Source organism: Heterodontus francisci, chromosome 12, assembly GCF_036365525.1.
Source record: "Heterodontus francisci isolate sHetFra1 chromosome 12, sHetFra1.hap1, whole genome shotgun sequence".
NCBI classification, from domain to species: domain Eukaryota; kingdom Metazoa; phylum Chordata; class Chondrichthyes; order Heterodontiformes; family Heterodontidae; genus Heterodontus; species Heterodontus francisci.
In genome coordinates, this window is record NC_090382.1 from 22689433 (window position 1) to 22713435 (window position 24003).

General features: G+C 43.6%; 1 protein-coding gene across 2 annotated transcripts in view; it reads left to right on the forward strand.

Annotated features, from left to right (window-relative positions):
• The window catches only part of rnf145a (ring finger protein 145a), a 135702-nt gene that overhangs the window by 46224 nt on the left and 65475 nt on the right, over positions 1-24003 (forward strand). For both annotated transcript variants that reach the window (XM_068043195.1, XM_068043196.1), the window contains exon 2: positions 23827-23935. In XM_068043195.1, the coding sequence (XP_067899296.1) occupies positions 23827-23935 (109 nt within the window). The remainder of the gene's footprint in view (positions 1-23826; positions 23936-24003) is intronic.

The window sequence follows — 24003 nt, forward strand, 5'->3', positions numbered from 1 at the left end:
TCCATTACCCCCACCACCTCATCCCCTTCCCACGGCACCTTCCCCTGCAATTGCAGGAGGTGTAATACCTGCCCATTTACTTCCTCTCTCCTCACTATCCCAGGCCCCAAACACTCCTTTCAGGTGAAGCAGCGATTTACTTGTACTACTTTCAATGTAGTATACTGTATTCACTGCTCACAATGTGGTCTCCTGTACATTGGGGAGACCAAATGCAGACTGGGTGACCGCTTTGTGGAACACCTCCGCTCAGACTGCAAGCATAACCCCGAGCTTCCGGTTGTTTGCCATTTCAACACTCCCCCCTGCTCTCATGCTCACATCTCTATCCTGGGATTGCTGCAGTGTTCGAACGAACATCAACGCAAGCTCGAGGAACAGCATCTCATTTACCGATTAGGCAAACTGCAGCCTGCTGGATTGAACATTGAGTTCAATCATTTCAGAGCATGACGGGGCCCCCCATTTTACTTTTATTTTTAGTTCTTTTTTTTCTTTTTTTTTACATACTTTTTTTTAAATTTGTGTTCGTTGTATTTTATTTCATCTTAGTTTGTTCAGTTTGCTTACCCTCTTTTTTTCATGTTTGTACTTGCAGCTGTTCAATTTTCACTCCGTTAACCCCAATCTGTACTAATGCTTTGTCTTTCAACACACTATTAACATATTGTTTGTCTTTGCTGCACGACCTTCTGGTCAGCTATTCTGTGACCTTGTCCGATCTACACCTTCTCCTTTGTTATCTCTTGCCCCACCCCCACTTTACTTGCTTATAACCTTTTACATTTCTAATATTTGCCAGTTCTGAAGAAGCGTCACTGACCTGAAACGTTGACTCTGCTTCTCTCTCCACAGATGCTGCCAGACCTGCTGAGTGTTTCCAACGTTTCTTGTTTTTATTTCAGATTTCCAACATCCGCAGTATTTTGCTTTTAATTCAAACTTTGTGTTCATCTGTATTTCTCCATACCTCATTGCACAAGGGCGTTTATGCACTAATGCATTGAGATATTTTATTTTCAAGTATTTTATCTCTTTTCCCTAGTTGGCTCCTTGCTGCCCAAATGAAGCTTCTCTGATGATCTATATCCAAATCTTGAAGTCCCTGAGATTGTTCTGGTCAAATCATGCAGAATTTCTGCTTGCTAATCAAGGATGAGGCTTAAAAATCTCTCTCTTTTAGAGTGTAATTGGAATTGGGTAACTCAGTATCTTTTCAGCTATGTGGTAGAGTCTCCAGCAATCTACCTTGTAGGTCCATTTTCTCTCTCTGTTCTCACCTTTAGATTAGAGATACAGCACTGAAACAGGCCCTTCGGCCCACCGAGTCTGTGCCGAACATCAACCACCCATTTATACTAATCCTACACTAATCCCATATTCCTACCAAACATCCCCACCTGTCCCTATATTTCCCTACCACCTACCTATACTAGTGACAATTTATAATGGCCAATTTACCTATCAACCTGCAAGTCTTTTGGCTTGTGGGAGGAAACCGGAGCACCCGGAGAAAACCCACGCAGACACAGGGAGAACTTGCAAACTCCACAGGCAGTACCAGGAATCGAACCCGGGTTCCTGGAGCTGTGAGGCTGCGGTGCTAACCACTGCGCCACTGTGCCGCCCTCTTGCCTCTTCACCTTAATGCAGTTGCTCATTCTGAACATATGCTTGCAGGTAGTCCCTCTGCTACTGTGCCCATGAACTGAGTATGTATTTGTGTTGTGGAAGGGCTGGTCACAGCATGTCACTCTTCAATTGATTATTGCACACCACTTTTTTCAGAGAAAAAGCAGATTTTTGTTACTCCCTCCACTAAAGCCTGGCTACCCGACCCGAACCCGATGAAACATGACTACATATATCTGGTTCGGGTCGGGTCTATATTCAGAGTCCAGCATTTGGGCTCGGGTTGGGACGGGCTGCTGCAGCCAGAACGGATGAAGGATATTCGTGTCGGGTCGGGCACGAAAAATATTAAAGGTCTCGGGTTCAGGTTGGCTGTGGTCAGGTCGGGCCCTGGTCGGGTTTTAATTTTATACCCGAGCCAGGCTTTACCCTCCACTGTATATTCTGTTGCAAGCTTGGGCCACAAGTGGTTGTCTTTAAGGATATCACACGAGGATAAAAATAGTTTTCTGGTGTATTGTTAATTTAACAGAACTTTCTTTTAAACGTCGAAACAGGTCATTAACCACACAAAGTCCTTGCTTTTTCACAAATCATCCACGAAGACTCAATGACTCACCATATCTTCAGTAATGCACCGATTATACTGTGTTTCAATGGCTTTCTCTGCTAATTTATGTTGGAACTTTGTTACCCTTTGTGTAGAAATATTCTGTGCATTATAGTAAAAAATGTGCCTGGATCAATTTTGTTTTCCTTCATAATCATAACATTTCAAATTGATGCCAGTGAGCAATTCAGCAGCCAGTTTCCCACCATTGTCACAAACTGGAGGTTTGACAAAACGAGTGAAAGCAGGTGCTGATGAGGAGCACCTTAACATCGATTGAGCATGATGCCCTTGCTGAACTCCAATTTTGGAGAACTTTGCTGTGGTTGATTACAGAAGTGTTGTGCTGTGAAGAATGATTTATTTTTCAGTCTCTCCTTGTACCATATCTTGTTCTCCACTGTGTTTCAAAACAACTTCAAATTTAAGGGTACAAGAAAGCAGATAGTTGAATAGTCTTTGGAAAATGAAATATTATTGCTTTTTGTAGTTCAGAAGAGATCTAGAGTAATAATGCCATTGATCTTTTGTTTGAGGAACGAGGACACTTGTCAGCCACTTGACAAACCAGTGCTCTATCGCTCAATTGTTGCCAATTGTCGTGTTATCTTAAGATCAGTCTCTTTTCCTTTTACCCACAAAAACCATCATAGTTTCTGGAGACAACTTGCACGTTAGGCTTGTCGTAATGGTTTAACTTGCATTATGTGTCATCACTGTCGATACCCAGGAACAAAACAGCTTGAACTTCATGTCTGAAGTTTTTGCAGCTGCAGTCAGAGGCACTGTGGGCCTTCATCCTTTTTGCACTCATTACGAATCAAGCACTGAGTGCTATGCTCATGGGCCTGTGATCTCCTTTTGAGTTCTAGTCTCCTGATGCTGTAACCCATACCAAAATCCTAAGAATTGCTGTGCTTTACTCATCCATTAAAAGCTCACAATAACTAGGTTTGATTTGATAGGTGTATACATTTCAATATAATTCAACCAGGCTCCAGCTGAGAAAATATATTCTCTGTAGATTTGGATTTACACAGAATTAAATAAAAATTGAAACACTGAAACAGGCCTTTTAGCCCAGCCTATAAGTGCCCATGTCTGTGCTCCACATGAGAAGCGATTAGAATTCCATGTGCCTATTCTGTTCCCAGATCCCTTTTTTGCTCTCTGCTTCCCACCTTTCAAACCTATTTTCAAATGTTATGGTCTCTACTTTAGTCACGAACTGCAGTCATACATTCCACAGCCCCTCAAACCTCTGTTTAAAACAAAAAGTTTATACTGCCCTCTCTCCTATTACATTTATGTCCCCTTTTCCTAGATCCCTGAATCACTTGGGGCAGTTTGTTTATACCTTCTCTGTTGCATCCCGGCCTGATCTTTCAAATTTTTCTTAATGTTTGTATTTCCTCATATAAAGATTTAGTAAGATATAGCTTCACTGTTAACAGTTTGTCTTTTAATTCTATACCTCCTCATAAAATCTATTATTCCATAATTTTATGGCCTCATCTACTTGTGCTGCTTTTACAGTCTTGTGAACCTGAACCCCCAAATCCCACTGATCTTCCACAGCTTTCCCTCATTCCAAGTTTAATTACTTTATAATCAAAATATGCTGCCTTTTATTTACTGATATTGAATTTTCTTGACCACTGTTTTGCCAATTCCACCATCCTGCCATTATCCCTTTGCAGCTTCCATTGGTCCTTAGAATTATTTGCATTGTCTCCCACTTCAGTGTTTTTTTTGCAAACAATTTGGACAGCACTCCCTCTAGCTCAGGGTTTTCCAACATACGGCCCATGGGCCAGAGTCCGGCCCGCCAACGTTTTCCATCCAGCCCATGGATGAAAACTGTACTTGGCCATTCCTCCTCCTTGCTGTGTATTTTTTGCCCTTGGCCGTTTGCTTTCAGCTTCTTGGATGTGAAATTTCTTCTGGCCCGCCAAAGGTTTCTATTCCAGTCAGCTGCCCCTGCTGTTTTCGGTGAGTGAGCACCTACTGGGAAATGTAGTCCCTTTGCTCCCCAGCCCCTATGGACGCAACTGTAATTTGGGACGACAATGCCCAGAGAGCACTGCGTGCCTGTGTGGCGATTGGCTGTGGCCCAGTGGCGCGCCCCGGAGGTTCTTGAGCTGAGCGGGTCATGACTGAGACAGTAGTTGCGGTCAGCCTGAGGGAAACGACAGCATGCTGATTAAAGTGAAGGTGAGCCTGAGGCTTGGGTTTCGACCCAGTGGGAGGCAAGGGGAAAGAGACAGACAAACACAGAGAGTGGGAGAGAAAGAGAGACAGACACACAGAGTGAGGGGGAGAGAGGGGTGGGGCAGAGACAGAACAGAGAGCGCGATTATGTTCGCTGCTTGTAGATGGACATCTATTTGGAATACTCTGCATTGCTCCATCAAGTGTACGGGCAGACATTGTGCAAGCAAAAACAATGCCAGGTATCTCACCAAATCAGTTATCAACATAGTAAATTAATAAATTAGTCTTCTCATTTCAAGCTTGTTCACAAAAATGCGCATTTTTTTGTTTATTTACTGAAGATAAATTTCGAATGCTTTTGTCCTTCCAAAATTTGCTCACTGGCCCCCGATGTCGGATAAAATTTGTAATGTGGCCCTTCATGCGAAAAGGTTGGACACCACTGCTCTAGCTCCATATCCATTTCATTGCAGTACATGATGAAGAGAAATTGTGCTAGAACATAACTCTGTGGGAAATCACTACACACTTTAGAACCAGTTTGACAGCCTGCCCTTAACTCATACTCTTTTCTCCCTTCTAAACAGCTTTTTTAAATCCAATTTGCGACCCCCTTCCTAATACTGTGTCCCTTAATGTTCTCAAAGTCTGTTGTGTGATGCATTGTCATAGAGTCATATACGGCACTGAAGGAGGCCATTCGGCCCATCGAGTCCATGCTGGCTCTCCGCAGAGTTATGCAGTCAGTCCCACTCCCTGGCTTGATCCCTATAGCCCTGCAAATCTCTTTCTGTCAGATGGCCATCCAACTTCCTCTTGAAGTCATTGATCATCTCTGCTTGCACCACCCGCTGTGTAAAAAAAAAGTGCTTCCCCATATTCTCCCTGCATCTTTTGCCCAAAGCTTTCAATCTATGTCCTCTAGTCCTTAGTAATACTTGTTACTGGGAACATTTTCTCCTTGTCTAACTTATCTAAGCCTGTCATAATCTTGTGCACTTCTTTTAAATCTCTCCTCAATCTTCTTTGCTCTAAGGAGAACAAACCCAGCTTTTCCAACCTAACCTTGTAACTAAAATCCCCCATCCCTGGAACCATTCTGGTAAATCGACTCTGCACCCTCTCAAGGACCCTCACATCCTTCCTGAAGTGTGGTGACTAGAATTAGACACAATACTCCAGTTGGGGCCCGACCAGAGATTTATGAAGTTTCATCATAACTGTCTTGCTTTTGTACTTAATGCTTCTATTTCTGAAGCCCAAGATCCCATATGCTTTATGAACCCCACACTCAATATGTGCTGCCACCTTCAAAGATCTATGCACATGCACCCCCAGGTCCCTCTGTTCCTACACACCCTTTAGAACTCTGCCATTAAGTATATATTGCCTCTCCCTATTCCTTCTGCTAAAATGCATCAGCTCACACTTTTCAGTCTTCGATTCCATCTGCCACCTCTCTGCCCATTCTGCTAGCCTATCTATGTCCTATTGCAGGTGCTTCCTAATAACATCCTCTCTGCCACACCTCCAAGTTTGGTGTCGTCAGCAAATTTTGAGATTCAACTCTGTATTCCAAGATCCAGGTCATTTTTTGCAGCAGAAAAAAGCAGTGGTCCCAGCACTGACCCTTGGGGAACACCAGTGTCCACTATCATCCAGTCTGAAAAGCAGCCATTTACTGCGATTTGCTGTTTTCTGTCTTTAAGACAATTTTTTTCCCCAATTGGATACTGACCCTCCTGTTCCATGAGCCTCAGTTTTGTTAACCAGCCTTTTATGTGGTACCTTATCAGATGCTTTCTTACAATCCATATAAACAACATTCACTGCATTCCCTTCATCCCTTCTCTGATAGTTCAAAAAATTCAATTAGATTCGTCAAGCATGAGCAACCCTTTACAAATCCGTGCTAACTATCCTTAATCAACTCAAACCTCCAAGTGTCCGTTGATATTTTCCCTGATTTATTAAAACCATACCCACCACTGATGTTAAACGAACTGGCTGTAGTTGCTTGGACTGTCCTTACACCCTTTATTGAATAAGGGTGTCACATTTGTCACTCTCTAATCTTCTGGCACCTCCCCTGGATCTAGGGAAGATTAGAAGATATGACAAGCCCTTTTATCTCCATCCCCACTTCCTTTAGCAACCTGGGGTGCAAGCCATCTACCCTAGTGACTTATCTACCCTAAGCATAGCCAGCCTTTTTACTACCTCCCTTCCTCAATCCTGTCCATTGCCTCTACTGCCTCTGCTTCGACAGATATTTTGTCAGCCTCCATTAGTGAACACTGATACAAAGTACTCATTAAGTATATTAGCCTTACCCTGCGCTTCTGAGCATGTATTAGCCCCTCTGTCCCGAATAGGCCTCACTCCTCTTACTACTCGCTTACTGTTTACATGCCAGTAGAAGTTCTTTTATGTTGATTGCTATTCTGTTTTCATGTTCTTGCAGACAATTGTGTTGCAGTCGGATGCCGCATGGCCAGATTTGCCGCAGTTGCAACCAACTCTGGGCTGTCCCGTATAGGCCAAGTAACCTTAAATTTGTCCAGTGAAGGACCTGTGGGTGGACAATGGCTCTCTTGGCATCTACCTTCATGGTCGCATTGACCTGCCACTTGCTGATCCAAATCCCAAATGGGCCCTTGACCTCACTGCTATTTCCATCCATTTCAACATACCTGGCGCAGAACATGAGCATATCGCACAACAAGGGTACAGGGGTTGTGGAGATTGACTCGTCACCATGCAGTTCTGTTGTGACAGCGTAAACAGAGGCTCCACAGTGAGGATCGACAGCGTAGCCTGGTTTCTTGTCTCTTTGCCTTCAAATGTTTCCGGCATCCTGCAACATTTTTAAACATCACTTTGAAATATCCACTGAAATATCTTGCAGGCAGAAGATGCCTGCAGCTTAGAATCCACAGCAGTCCAATAGGATCTACGCCACCTTCTCTATCACCCTTTCAGTGTTGCGCACCCCTGGCTTGGAGCTCCAGTGTTGCTTGCAGCCATTCTGGAAACATCAAGGGTTCATTGTATTAGCGTTAGGCCAAAGCCAGCATGGCATTCCACCAAACACAGGAGAGTTTAAATGTTGTTGGGAGGTTAGGTAGAAACCAGTATTGAGAGCCAGACAATAACAAAAGCTGAAGGACTTGGCCAAAAGGCCGAGATGCGATAGTCTGTAAATTCTCGCTCCTGTGCCCATTCTGCGTGACCTCCGACCTCCACATCAGTCTAGCCGCAGGTGACTGGCCATAAGTTTGAAGAGTCGATGGCGGACTTTGAGCAAGACATCATTTCTTGCTAGGACTTGCAACCAAGGTGAACGGCATTTGTGCTGCGTAGCGCAGCGCGGGGCAGCACAGCGCGGCCTTTCGCTTTCACCGAGACATTGCAAGGAAAGCACACGCGTGAAGTTAAGCAAGCGCATGGCAAAGAAGACTGAGCATGTGCGTGTGAAGCTGAGCCTGCGGCTGCCCCAAAATACAATAGGGGGCATCGTCCAGCCCCAAGGCCCCACCCTGACGTAGCACAAGTCGATGGCTGCAAATACGGGTGAAAGACTTTGAGAGTCCATGTACACCAGACCGACTGCATTTTCTCTATCCATAATATCCCTCACCTCCTCAAAGAACTCTATTTGTCAAGCATGATTCTTGTGAAATCTGTGTTGCATTTAGATATATAGCAGTTTCATCCTTAAAGGTTCCAAAATTTTGCATAACACAATTAGCCTACAACGCTCTAGATCTTTTATGAAAATGGGTAATGCTTTGGCTGCTTTCCAGTCCTCTGGCATGCGTCCACTCTCAGTGCAACCCTGGATTTTACTTTTTGCAGTACAAATGTAAAACACTGCCGATGCTGGAAACCTGAAATAAAAACAGAAAATGCTGGAATTACTCAGCAGGTCTCACAGAATCTGTGGAGAGAGCAACAGAGGTAATGTTTCAGGTCAGTGACCCTTTCGTGAGAACCCTGCTCTGATGAAACGTCACCGACTTGAAACATTCACTCTGTTTCTCCAAAGGTGCTGCCAGACCTGCTGAGTACTTCCAGTCTTTTATGTTTTTATTTTGTATTATTTCTAGTGCCTCTGCCGTTTTCCCCCACCGTTACCATCCATCCCCATTCCACTTGGGATCCTTAGATGTATCCCATTAGTTACTTTGTCAAGCTTTACCTTTTGCATATCATATTTTACCTCACTTGTAACCAATTCATGGTTTAGGTCTTTCCCAATATCTTTCTGTTCTGTAAGTTAATCCCTTTCCAGCAACTTTTTTGTATATTAACCCTCATAGAATGAGTTACTCCTTTTGATGTATGAACTATATGGCGTTCCGGTGTATTTGAAGGAATGAGAGTTGGTGGAAATGTACATGATATAAATTCCACTGTATAAATCACACCACGAAGTTCCATCTGGTGTTTGATGAACACTTTCTCATAAACCTGTGCTAGTCACACCCTCATTTATATGCATGCAATAAATTCTCACGTGTTCTCACGTCTGCTCCATAAAACAGTGACCACACTTCAAAAGTACTTCATTGGCTGTGAAGCGCTTTGAGACTTTCGGTGGTCGTGAAAAGCACTATGTAAATGCAAGTCTGTCTTGTTACTTGTATGTCATATTTGAAAGTACACATCTTTCAATTAATATTTTTAGTCTGAATTTCTTTGATACTTTTTTTTTTAAATCAAGGTTTGAAGATTGTTACTGTGCTGATTTTGTTTGCAGTAAAATTTGACTCAGTGTTGGAACTCAGTTCTGAGTCAGAAGGTCGAGGGTCCAAGTTCCATTCCAGAAACTTGAACTTGTAATTTAGGCTGACGTTTCAGTGCTGCTTTCCAGTGTCGTTATTAGGTGAATCTTAAAGATCCCATGGCATTATTGGAAGAACTGCTGGGGAGGTCCTCCAATTTTATAGCCTGTATTCACTCATCAACCAATATCACAAAAATCAGTATATCTGGCCATTTAGCTTATTGTAATGGCAACTTGCTGTATGTCAGTGGCCTGCCACATTTATTTATAAGACAGTAGTGATTACCCAGTAAAATTACCTCATTGGCTATGAACTGTTTTGGGCTATCCTCAGGATGTGAAAGGGGCTAAATAATTGCAAGTTTCTTTTGTGGTTTTATATGTCTTTAGAGTTTTTTTTTTAGATTTTAGATTTAGAGATACAGCACTGAAACAGGCCCTTTGGCCCACCGAGTCTGTGCCGACCATTAACCACCCATTTATACTAATCCTACACTAATCCCATATTCCTACCGCATCCTCACCTGTCCCTATATTCCCCTACCACCCACCTATACATGGGGCAATTTATAATGGCCAATTTACCTAACAATCTGCAAGTCTTTTGGCTGTGGGAGGAAACCGGAGCACCCGGAAGAAACCCACGCAGACACAGGGAGAACTTGCAAACTCCACACAGGCAGTACCCAGAATTGAACCCGGGTTGCTGGAGCTGTGAGGCTGCAGTGCTAACCACTGTGCCGCCCTTTAATAAGTTTTATTTTGATTTAATGCTAAAATTTCCAGGATTGTAGTCTAGCCCAGCTATACTGTCCAGCGCTGTGGTGGGATATAATTTGGACAAGGTCAATCAGCTTGTGTCTTTTCATATGTCAGCTTCACCTACATTCTCAAATATTCCTCAATCCATTTTTGTTCCATAATTGTCTTTTGAACTCATTTATATTGTGTCCTTCAATAGCCTTCCTTACTAACTTAATGGCGAACTCTATCACCCTTTTGCAGAACAAGTTCCACCTGAGTTCCCTTCTTAGTGCCAGCTGCTTAGGTTTTAACTTGTGCCTTTTCTCACAGCAATGTAAGCAGAATGAAAATCCAGCTCCTGTCCAATGTTGCTTTGCAAGGCGATACCTGCTGTATGATGGAAAAAACATAAACTCCATTTTCAAAACCAGTTGCTGAAATGTGTGAATAAAATAACTACTTTTTGGAATTTGCCAGCTAAGTACAAAATCTGTGTTGGGATTCCTATTGCTCCACGGGCTGTAGTTTGGCCTTAACGGCAATCTCTTAAAGAGGGCCCAAACCATTTGCTCACCGTGTAATCTTGATGCCGAAATAGGGAGCATCGAAGCTATCCTGCGGGGTAATAACTACCCTGATGAGATCATTGCTGGTTGTGTATCGTGCATACTCATGAATGGGCCTAAGGCCAGCTCTTTCGGACCTGAAAAGTGCCCAGTCTACCTCAAATTACCCTAGAAGGGTAAAGTATCTCAAATATGAGCAATAAGTGAAGTTCGCCGTTTCACTGTGTGTAGTAAAATTCTCAGTCAAATTCTTATTGCAGTAGCAACGCAGGTGATATTTTCCACCAACAGGATGCTGCCGTCAAGCCAAAAAGAGGGTCTATCTACCATGCAAATGAGTAATGTGTATATGAATTGCAGTGCTGGTGCAATGCCAGCAATATAGGCCGTAGTAATGACTGGTAGATCGTATCAAACAGCACGTCCCTTCGGTTGTTTGCAATAGGCAGAGTACTGACCGTACTCAATTAGCCTGGATTTGCAAAACCAGAACACAATGTCTAACGTTAGATGTCATTCCGCAATTGGAAAGTGCTTACTGAAGAATCACTAGTATGCTAAGAATTAGACTAACAACCAATTTAAGATTATCAGTTGGGCTTGCAATGTGGCTCAGTTAGGTTTGTTAGAAGCAGGGATCGGTCCTCTGCAGGCAAAAGGAACATGTCCAAGTGTTGCGTCTTTTTTGAATTAAACAAAAGCGTGGGGGAACAATTGTTCCCTGGTGTATTCTTCAGACCAATCAGAGTCGACTAACCAACCAATTAGCATCCTTTTCTCATGCAGTATAAATTGTTGCTCCCTTTGATCTTTGGTGTTTTTGCATCTGTCCTGATTGCAAGATGAAAAGCTTCAACAGCACGTCTCTTCATTACACAAATCATTCTGCTAATTTGAAAGTAAACCTCCAACCACACTGTCAATGTGCAAACTGCTATGTTTATCACAAAATTGAAATTAAAATTCAAGGCTATTACAGTTGAATCATACTGTGAAGATGGCACTATTCTTTGGTAAGTTGAATGTTCATTGAAAACCACTGAAGGCAGATGTGCATGGTTAGTCCTGACTGTACCACCACAATTTCCGGAGAACCAACAGCACTGCAGACTCTGCCTTCTAATTGACAACCACCTCTGAATGTGCTGAGGGAGTTGCTGTACATCTGTTGTGATAAATGCTGCCAGGGTTGTTCCCATTCTGCCATGCAGAGCAACCTGTAAACTGAAACGTTTGAGGAAAGTACTATCAAAAAAAGTGCATTAGGCTGTGACACATGAAGGTAGTGTTACCCTCTCGGGGCCGAATTAATGAGGTAAAAGAACCTTTTGCTAGATGGAGCAAATTAGGATGATTGTCACCATCCCTTTCATAGGAACACAGGAAGAACATAGGAAAATAGGAACAGGAGTAGGCCATTCAGCCCCTCGAGCCTGTCCCGCCATTCAATGAGATCATAGCTGATCCGCGGCCCAACTCCATATACCTGCCTTTGGCCCATATCCCTTAATATCTTTGCTTAACAAAAATCTGTCTATCTCAGATTCAAAATTAACAACTGTTCTAACTTCAACTGCTGTTTGTGGGAGAGAGTTCCAAACCTCTAACACCCTTTGCATGAAGAAGTGCTTTCTAACATCTCTCCTGAACAATCTGGTCCTAATTTTTAGACTATGCCCCCTAGTTTTATAATCTCCAACCAGTGGAACTAGTTTATCTTTATCTAGTCTGTCTTTTCCTGTAAATACCTTGAAGACTTAAATCAGATCACCCCTTAACCTTCTAAATTCTAGCGAAAATAGGCCTAATTTGTGTAATAAAAACAAGAAATGCTGGAACCACTCAGTAGGTCTGGCAGCACCTGTGGAAAGAAAAGCAGAGTTAACGTTTCGGGTCAGTGACCCTTCTTCGGAACTAGCAAATATTAGAAATGTCAAAGGTTATAAGCAAGGTTGGGCGACGCAGTGGTTAGCACCGCAGCCTCACAGCTCCAGGGACCCGCGTTCAATTCTGGGTACTGCCTGTGCGGAGTTTGCAAGTTCTCCCTGTGACCGCGTGGGTTTACGCCGGGTGCTCCGGTTTCCTCCCACAGCCAAAGACTTGCAGGTGATAGGTAAATTGGCCATTGTAAATTGCCCCTAGCGTAGGTAGGTGGTAGGGAATATGGGATTACTGTCGGGTTCGTATAAATGGGTGGTTCTTGGTCGGAATAGACTCAGTGGGCCGAAGGGCCTGTTTCAGTGCTGTATCTCTAAATAAAATAAAGTGAGCCGGGGGTGGGGAAAGAGATAACAAAGGAGGTGGTGTAGATTGGACAAGAGGTCAGGGAGCAAAGGCAAACAAGATGTTAATGGTGTGTTGAAAGACAAAGCATTAGTACAGATAGGGTGTTAACGGACTGAAGATTGAACAGCAGCAAGTACAAACATGAAAAAAACCAGTGGGTAAGCAAACTGAACAAACTACAATTAAATAAACAAAAGAGAAAAAAAAATTTGTAAAATTGTAAAAAAGAAAAAAGAACTAAAAATAAAAGTAAAATGAGGGGCCCGTCATGCTCTGAAATTATTGAACTCAATGTTCTGTCCGGCAGGCTGTAGTGTGCCTAATTGGAAAATGAGATGCTGTTCCTCGAGCTTGGATTGATGTTCAGTGGAACACTGCAGCAAGCCCAGGATAGAGATGTGAGCATGAGAGCAGAGGGGAGTGTTGAAATGGCAAGCAACCGGAAGCTCAGGGTCCTGCTTGCGGACTGAGCGGCGGTGTTCCGCAAAGCGGTCACCCAGTCTGCGTTTGGTCTCCCCAATGTAGAGGAGACCACATTGTGAGCAGTGAATACAGTATACTACATTGAAAGAAGTACAAGTAAATCGCTGCTTCACCTGAAAGGAGTGTTTGGGGCCTGGGATAGTGAGGAGAGAGGAGGTAAATGGGCAGGTATTACACCTCCTGCGATTGCAGGGGAAGGTGCCACGGGACGGGGACGAGGTGGTGAGGGTAATGGAGGAGTGGACCAGGGTGTCACGGAGGGAACAATCCCTTCGGAATACTGACAGGGGAAGGGAGGGGAAGATGCGTTTGGTAGTGGCATCACGCTGGAGGTGGCGGAAATGGCGGACGATGATCCTTTGGATATGGAGGCTGATGGGGTGTAAAGTGAGGAGAAGGGGAACCCTATCACGGTTCTGGGAGGGAGGGGAAGGGGTGAGAGTAGAGGTGCGGGAAATGGGCAAGACACAGTTGAGGGCCCTGTCAACAACAGTGGGGGGGAATCCTCGGTTGAGGAAAAAGGAGGTCATATCAGAAGCACTGTCATGGAAGGTAGCATCATCAGAGCAGATGCGTCGGAGATGGAGAAACTGGGAGAATGGAATGGAGTCCTTACAGGAGGTAGGGTGTGAAGAAGTGTAGTCTAGGTAGCTGTGGGAGTCGGTGGGCTTATAATGAATATTAGTAGACAACCTATCCCCAGAGATGGAGACAGAGAAGTTGAGGAAGGGAAGGGAAGTGTCAGAGATGGACCATGTCAAGGTGAGAGAAGGGTGGAAATTGGAAGCAAAGTTGATAAAGTTTTCCAGTTCGGGGCGGGAGCAGGAAATGGCACCGATACAGTCATCAATGTACCGGAAAAAGAGTTGTAATCTCTCCTCGTAACTTAACCCCTGTAGTCCAGCTGTCATTCTTGTAAACCTGCGTTGCACTCCCTGCAAGGCCAGCATATCCTCCCGAAGGTGTGGTGCCCACAACTGCTAGCAATACTCCAAGTGGGGTCTAACCAGGGTTTTGTACAGCTGCCGCATAACCTCTGTGTCTTTTGCTCCAATCTTCTAGATATAAAGGCCAGCATTCCATTAGCCTTTTTGATTATTTTCTGCACTTGCTCGTGGCATTTTGAAGATCTATGCACCTGAACCCCCAAGTCTCTTTGGACATCCACTGTACTTAACCTCTTCCCATTTAGAAGGTACCCTGCTCTATCCCTTTTTGGTCCAAAATGGATAACCACACTAGCCCGCATTGAAATCCATCTGTCACAGTTTTGCCCACTCACCTAGTCTGTCAATATCTCTTTGCAATTTTATGCTATCATCTAGACTGTCTACAATGCCGCCGAACTTTGTTTCATAAGCAAATTTGGATATATGGCTTACTCTGCCATCATCAAAGTCGTTGATGAATAATGTGAATAATTGAGGCCCCAACACAGACTCCGGCGGGACACCACAAGTTGCATCCTGCCATTCGGAGTACTTACCCATTATCCCCACTGTGTCGCCTACCACTCAACCAACTTTCTAACCATGTCAATAATTTGCCCTCAACTCCATGGGCTTCTGCTTTATTTAACAGTCTCTTATGTGGGACTTTATCAAATGCCTTCTGGAAGTCCATATAAATAATATCCATAGACTCCCCTGTCCACTACCTCTTCAAAAAATTCTGTGTGATTTGTCAGGCATGACCTTATGTCATGAATCCATGCTGGCTGTCCCTGATTAACTGAAAATTTTCTGGGTGTTCAGTCATCCTATCCTTGATTCTCGACTCCAGCAACTTGCGCACACACATGTCAGGCTAACTTGTCTGTCATTTCCTTGGTTCCCCCTTTCACCCTTCTTAAAAAAAAAAATGGAGTGTCATGTGCAACTTTCCAATCCAGAGGCACCACTCCTGATTCTAGGGAACTCTGAAAGACTATAGTTAGGGCATCTGCAATGTGCTCCCCTACTTCCTTTAACACCCTCGGATGGAAACTGTCAGGTCTTGGGGATCTCTCACTCTTTAGTTCCATTAATTTCCTTGTTACTTATGATTTACTTATGTTAATTGTATTAAGTCCCTGTCCCCTATCGGCTATTAATTTTTTCGGGACTTCCTTCAAGTTATCCTCCTTTTCAGCTGTAAATACTGAGGCAAAATTATTGTTCAACATGTCTGCCATTTCCCCATTATCAATGACAATATCTCCAGTTTCAGCTTTTAGTGGGCCTACATTGCTCTTGACCACCCACTTTCCCTTTTATGTAACTATAAAATGTCTTAATGATTTTTATGTCCCTTGCAAGTTTCCTTTCATAATCTCTTTTTGTAGCTCTTATAAGCTGCTTTGTGACCCTTTGCTGGTCTTTGTATCGATCCCATTTGGCCGGATCTGTTCTGCGTTTTGCATTTTTGTAAGCCATTTCTTTTTGTTTTATGTTATCCCTAATCTGTTTAGTTGTCCATGGCTGTTTTTTCTGTGAAGTGGAGCTTTTTCCTTTCAGGGGTATATACTCGCTCTGTGTTTCATCAAGTGTTTCTTTAAATATTCTCCACTGTTCTTCAGTCGTTTGACCCGTTAACAGATCTACCCAGTTTGCCGTGGACAGTCTCTGTCTCATCCTGGGAAAGTCAGCCTTACCCAAGTCTAAAATTCTAGTAGCTGATTCGTGCTTTTCACTTTAAAACGCTACCTTGATTTCGATCATGTTGTGATCACTATTTGATAAATGTTCACGCACAGTTAGGCTACTAATTAAATTTGGCTCATTACTCAACTAAATCTAATATTGCCTGTCCCCTTGTTACATCTAGGACACATTGCTGTAGGAAACTATCCGGGACACATTCCAGAAATTCACTACCTTACTGACAGGTGCTAGTCTGCCTCTCCCAATCTATGTGTAAGTTAAAATCCCCCATTAATACTACTCTGCCTTTGTTGCACACTTGCCTAATTTGTGCATTTATACAATCTAACACCTCAGAACTGCTACCAGGGGGTCTATACACAACAACTATTGCAGTTTTAGATCCTTTTCTGTTCCTCAATTCCACCCATAAGGTCTCCACTGGATGCTTTCCCCTCGTTAGATCCTCCCTCACCAAAGAGGTGATATTATTTCTAATCAGTAAGGCTACTCCACCCCTCTGCCATTTTCCCTGTCCCTCCTGTAAACTTTATAACCAGATATATTTAGTTCCCAGTCCCGACCATCCTGCAGCCACGTCTCCGCAATGGCCACCACATCATAATTTTTCATTTGACTTTGTGCCTACAGTTCATGTTGTTTATTTCTTACACTCCGTGCATTTGTATATAGAACTCTTATTTGGGCTCTCCCCCTTAACATGTCCCTCAGCACTGATGCTTTATTCGCCTGTTTATAATTTCTCTCTTCTGGTTTAACCAGTATGCTTGTTGCAGTTTGTTAACAATCAGCTTCACCACTAACTTGTACTCCTACCTTCTCCTTTAACTTTGTTTTTCCATGCAACTGAACCCTCCCCCCACCCACTATTTAGTTTAAAGCCTTATCTACAGCCCTAGTTATGCGATTCGCCAGGACTCTGGTCCCAGCATGATTCAGGTGGAGCCCGTCCCATTGGAACAGGGCCCTCCTTCCCCAGTACTGGTGCCAATGTCCCACGAATTCGAACCCATTCCTCCCGCACCAGTCTTTGAGCCACGTATTTACCTCTTTAATCTGACTGACCCTTTGCCAATTTGCTCGTGGCTCAGGTAGTAATCCGGAGATTATTACCTTTTCGGTTCTGCTTTTTAATTTAGCCCGTAGCTGCTCATATTCCCTCAGCAGAACCTCTAACCTCGCTCTACCTATATCATTGGTATCTAAGTGGACCGCGACAACTGGATCTTTCCCCTCCCACTCCAAGTTCCTCTGCAGCCCAGATGAGATATCCCGAACCCTGACACCAGGTAGGCATCAGAGCCTGCGGGACTCTCGATCTTGGTCACAGAGAGCAGTGTCTATGCCCCTAACTATACTATCCCCGATTACGACTATATTTCTCTTTTCTCCCCCCACTTGAACAGCTCCCTGTACTTCGGTGCTGTGGTCAGTTTCCTCATCCTCCCCTATAGTCTTTGCTCTCGTTCACAAATGGAGCAAGAATCTCGAACCTGTTGGACAAGGACAATGGCTGAGGCTCCTGCAGTACTACCTCCTGGATCCCTCTACCTGCCTCACTCATAGTCACACCCTCCTGTCCCTGACCACTGGCCGAATTCACGGTAGTTAATCCAAGGGGTGTGACTGCCTCCTGAAACACAGCATCCAGGTAACTCTCCCCCTCCCTATCGCAGTGTCCGAAGCTCAGACTGCAGCTGATCAACTTTGAGCCGGAGTTCCTCAAGCAGCCAACACTTGCTACAGATGTGGTCACTGGGGACCACAATGGTGCCCACCAGCTTCCACATCATGCAGGTACAACACATCGCCTGGCCCTGCATCTCTCTTTCATTTAATTAGATTTTAATTTGTTTTTTAAATTTCCGACTGGTCTTTAGTTTTTAATCTGTAAAATGTTTCTCCTATTCACCTTTAATCTGAAATCAATTTAGAATAGGTAATTCAAATTAGCAGTTACTTACCAACCAATGAACTTACGGTTTTCCTGTGATGAAACTTTGTTTTATTTTTCATTCTGTTTTTACTCCCTTAAATTGCCCAAAAGTTAGATTTACACTAGGTACCTTGATTCCCCTCCCCCCAAAAAAACACTACCTACTATATCAAAAAGAACTGTAGACCTTTCTCTCTACTTTAGTTACGAACCCAGCTATTTAGAGTTATTCCCTAACAGCTGTTACTCACCAACCAATTGCCTTGCAGCTTTCCTGTGATGTGTTGACTTTTTTTTTCAAAACTCCGGTGCACCTGGACTACTCCCAGAAGGTAAATGAATGAACTCTCGCTCTGTCTCCCAGTCTTTGCGCTCTGGCTCCGCTTTCGCTGTATCTCGCTCGCTTCTTTAGAATTTATCAGCTTCTTAAGAATATTACTGAGAATTTTATGACACATCGAAGTATAGACATAAGCTTGTATTTTACTATGGTTCAGTACTTCTATATTTAAATTCCCCAGCACCTATCCAATGGGATTGCTGAGCATAACATAAAAGCAAAATACTGCGGATGCTGGAAATAAAAACAAAAAGTGCTGGGAATAGTCAGGTTTGGTAGTGTCTGTGAAGAGAGAAACAAAGTTAATGTTTCAGGTTGATGACCTTTCATATATTTGTGGGAGTCAGACCTGATTCTCCATTATAGGTCTGTTGGTAGACTACAAAAGGAGCAACTCCCCGCAGTTGTGGATATCCATTTCAAAATCTCTGTTGCTGCACCTGGCATTAAAAGTTCTGTTATGTCAGCCTGTGCTGTATAGCGTCAAGGTGAAAGAATCCTATTGTTGATGACCATTTTGCTGGACTGCCAAGTCCTTGATATCCCCTAAACCAGTGGCTCTCAAGCCTTTTTATTCACGGACTACTTAGGCAGGGCAAAAGACCCTGCGGGCCAGTTGCTTTGGCTTGCCACAAAAAACTCATCAGAATGCATGTGAAGTTAAGGGAACAAAAAGTAATTTGATGCTTTTTACTACTAATTGTAATAAATTTATCTGCATTTTTATTAAATATCATAAGTAAATTATTCATGCCGGAAACAAAAGTAAAGACATTTTTATATAAACTTGAATACTACAAGGAACACGTTTATTTGCAACATTCTGATGTGTTATAAAATTACAATCTTTTTCTGAGAAACGAATACTTTATCTTGCATGTATATTTTCTTTTGGGCCTCCTTATCTCGAGAGACAATGGACACGCGCCTGGAGGTGGTCAGTGGTTTGTGAAGCAGCGCCTGGAGTGGCTATAAAGGCCAATTCTGGAGTGACAGGCTCTTCCACAGGTGCTGCAGAGAAATTTGTTTGTTGGGGCTGTTGCACAGTTGGCTCTCCCCTTGCGCCTCTGTCTTTTTTCCTGCCAACTACTAAGTCTCTTCGACTCGCCACAATTTAGCCCTGTCTTTATGGCTGCCCGCCAGCTCTGGCGAATGCTGGCAACTGACTCCCACGACTTGTGATCAATGTCACACGATTTCATGTCGCGTTTGCAGACGTCTTTATAACGGAGACATGGACGGCCGGTGGGTCTGATACCAGTGGCGAGCTCGCTGTACAATGTGTCTTTGGGGATCCTGCCATCTTCCATGCGGCTCACATGGCCAAGCCATCTCAAGCGCCGCTGACTCAGTAGTGTGTATAAGCTGGGGATGTTGGCCGCTTCAAGGACTTCTGTGTTGGAGATATAGTCCTGCCACCTGATGCCAAGTATTCTCCGAAGGCAGCGAAGATGGAATGAATTGAGACGTCGCTCTTGGCTGGCATACGTTGTCCAGGCCTCGCTGCCGTAGAGCAAGGTACTGAGGACACAGGCCTGATACACTCGGACTTTTGTGTTCCGTGTCAGTGCGCCATTTTCCCACACTCTCTTGGCCAGTCTGAACATAGCAGTGGAAGCCTTACCCATGCGCTTGTTGATTTCTGCATCTAGAGACAGGTTACTGGTGATAGTTGAGCCTAGGTAGGTGAACTCTTGAACCACTACCAGAGCGTGGTCGCCAATATTGATGGATGGAGCATTTTTGAAATCCTGCCCCATGATGTTCGTTTTCTTGAGGCTGATGGTTAGGCCAAATTCATTGCAGGCAGACGCAAACCTGTCGATGAGACTCTGCAGGCATTCTTCAGTGTGAGATGTTAAAGCAGCATCGTCAGCAAAGAGGAGTTCTCTGATGAGGACTTTCCGTACTTTGGACTTCGCTCTTAGACGGGCAAGGTTGAACAACCTGCCCCCTGATCTTGTGTGGAGGAAAATTCCTTCTTCAGAGGATTTGAACGCATGTGAAAGCAGCAGGGAGAAGAAAATCCCAAAAAGTGTGGGTGCGAGAACACAGCCCTGTTTCACACCACTCAGGATAGGAAAGGGCTCTGATGAGGAGCCACCATGTTGAATTGTGCCTTTCATATTGTCATGGAATGAGGTGATGATACTTAGTAGCTTTGGTGGACATCCGATCTTTTCTAGTAGTCTGAAGAGACCACGTCTGCTGACGAGGTCAAAGGCTTTGGTGAGATCAATGAAAGCAATGTAGAGGGGCATCTGTTGTTCACGGCATTTCTCCTGTATCTGACGAAGGGAGAACAGCATGTCAATAGTCGATCTCTCTGCACGAAAGCCACACTGTGCCTCAGGGTAGACGCGCTCGGCCAGCTTCTGGAGCCTGTTCAGAGCGACTCGAGCAAAGACTTTCCCCACTATGCTGAGCAGGGAGATTCCACGGTAGTTGTTGCAGTCACCGCGGTCACCTTTGTTTTTATAGAGGGTGATGATGTTGGCATCGCGCATGTCCTGGGGTACTGCTCCCTCGTCCCAGCACAGGCATAGCAGTTCATGTAGTGCTGAGAGTATAGCAGGCTTGGCACTCTTGATTATTTCAGGGGTAATGCTGTCCTTCCCAGGGGCTTTTCCGCTGGCTAGGGAATCAATGGCATCACTGAGTTCCGATTTGGTTGGCTGTATGTCCAGCTCATCCATGACTGGTAGAGGCTGGGCTGCATTGAGGGCAGTCTCAGTGACAGCATTCTCCCTGGAGTACAGTTCTAGGTAGTGCTCAACCCAGCGGTCCATCTGTTTGCGTTGGTCAGTGATTATGTCCCCCGATTTAGATTTGAGGGGGGTGATCTTCTTGATGGTTGGCCCAAGAGCTCTCTTCATGCCATCATACATTCCTCTGATGTTTCCGGTGTCTGAGGCCAGCTGAATATGACTGCATAGGTGTTGCCAGTATATTAATCAAACAAAATCAACAGTAATATCAATCTTGCTTATAAAACTACATTGTTGCTTGTGCTTATGATGACTCGTGCCGTGCCAGCAGGTGCCAGTCTGATGGTGTGACATCACGCGAGTAGTGGGGATGAGGGTTCTGGCCTGTCCTGTCGTATGGCCTTGGCTGTAGCGTTGCGTGTCTGTAACTTGTATTTTGGATCAGCTCTCAGGCCACCAGTGGTCCGCGGACTACACTTTGAGAGCTACTGCCCTAAACCTAAGCAAGACTCTGACATCAGTACCCAACAAAGATGCTTCTAAAAAAAATCATAGTTGCTTTGGGATTAACGAAGCCTGGGTTGATGTCATCGGGTGCTCAGGTGCAGGTAACAACGGATCCCACTTGACTGATGCTGAATTCAAATTTTATGATAATGGTTACTATTTCTCTCCTCATGAATTTGTAGACCATAAGCAAGATTTTTTCATTTCAAGTTTCAAGACCACCTTCCATTGTAGTAGAGAATTTCCAGAACGTCAGCTACTTTGTGTATATGTAACTTAATTTCAGTTGACCAAATTTAGTGACCTGCAGAGAACATACATTGGCCAAGTTCCACTTGGATAGGCTCACCCCATGTCTTGAGAGAGACTTCTGTTGGCTTTAGCCAGGTTAGAAATTTCATTTTCAGTTTCAATACAATTTGATTAAAGTCTCATTACTGAGGAAATGACCTGCATATTTCAGAGCCAAACCATATAGATCAGATGGTGCCAAATTCAGTCTTTGATCTGCACTGTATTGGATGCTTATTCCAGGGGCAATAGATGCCACAGACTTGGGAGGGGGAAATCAGCCAGGATTCCTCTTACTCATCTCATTGCTAATTGTTTTGGAAAGCGGCCTTGGTCAATCGGGCAAGGACAGGTTCAGACTTAGCAATGGTGCCCTTTGTGATTGTGATTGAGCCTGGACTGTCATGTTATTCATACATAATGGGCACTTCAGTAAGCTGCCAGAGTGTGATGGACTTTCATGGACCTGTGATTTAGCAGGAGTCAGCAGATTTAAGAGGGAGACATTGGAAAAGTAAAGGTTTGAATGAGGATGAAGTGTTTCAAAACAGTTTACGAAGCAGATGGAGCTATACTGTGCTTCAAATTATAATATGTATTGTCATCAGTTTTAGGTTATGTATTATGATTGTAACTGGGCTTCTGTTAGGAAGATGCTGAAAAGAACTACATCTTTTGTATGTGGGAGAAGTGAGACAACTATTTTCAGAGAGTAACTTCAGTGGGAGTTAACCTGCCTCAATTTGTGTTGTTTGTAAACAGGTCAGGTCACTTATCAGCACACAGTTCACATTGATGAACTAATAATGTAGGAAAGCCTACCACTGTGAGGTTAAGATGGAGACTACTTGTCTGATTGCCACAGACATTCAAGATGGTGTTATACCAAACAAATTCTAAGAGTTTGGTTTCAGACCTGGGTTAGTAAACATCCCAACTGACTGCGATGGGGGAACACCCTATACATTGGGGTGGGAGAAATTAATGTGAAAAAGTACTGGGCCCTTACACCAAAGACTATTGCTGGTCTGTTATCTGGAATTACTGCTTGAATCTTGAGTGCTGCTGACTTTCGGTGTTCTGATAATTTTTGATTGTTGATGAATGTTTGGGCTCAGTATAAAAGGTGCAGTATTCACTTTTATCCTTGAACCAATGTTGTCTCAGGAAATAATCCAGTTCGTTGAACTATTTAGAGTTATATAGCACAGAAGCAAGCCCTTTGGTCCACTGTGTCCGTGCCGGCCATCAAGCCTATCTATTCTGATCCCATTTTGTTTTTAATGATTTCCATCTACACTGTCGTAGGGGAAATCTTAATGCAATATGTTTTGAAAATGCGATCATTAAGCTATTCATAGCTCTCGAGGGGTTAAATTCACCAAATAACGGAGCTTACAGATTTTTATTTGGTTTCAGATAGGACAGATGAGCCTAAATCTTGGAGACAGTGAAAGATAATTTGACATTCACAGTAATTGTTGCTGCAACAACCTACTCATAGAAAATCCTTGATCATTGTCAGGTTAGGCTGGTGGATTCTGCTCTGGGTTTTGGGGATCAGTTTGAACTAAAAGTTGACACTGGAGTTTTTTTAACGAATGCTTCTGGTGAATGAAATAGATTGCAAAGGCGTTTGCTGAGGTGAAAAGGTTGGAAGTATTCGACGATAGGAGATCTCCGATTCATCAAGTAAGACATTGGGAAGCACGATGTATTGTTTATTTTGTATCATTATGAGAGATAAGTTGTATTAATTGAACAAAGTGTATTTAATCACTATTATTCTGTACATTCAATTTGGAATAAAACCGTGCAATAAAGCAGCTTAACTATTCAAGCCAAGACTCATCTCATCTCATGTTAATTCGGTTTGTCTTTGGAAAGATTGAAGAAATGCACCTTTGAAAGACACAAGAATATGGTCTAGTTCACAAAATGGTACTCTTGGTACATCCCTGGGATATGCTATCATATAGATAAATACAGAGCACTCCGTGTTAGCTCCCAAAAAAGTCAGATGCTTAGACCGCTTAAAGAAATGTGATTGAATGTGTTCATTTTTTATTGTCTTTCAGGATATATAATAAGCCTTGTTCTCCTCACTTTGCCTCGGCAGCACCTGGTCCAGCTATATCTGTATGTTTTGACTGCGCTACTTTTGTATGCTGGGCACCAAATTTCCAGGTAAGGATCATTGGAATGTTCAGTTCTGATATTGGCTTAAAAGCTGCTTGTTTCAGGTAAAATGAAAA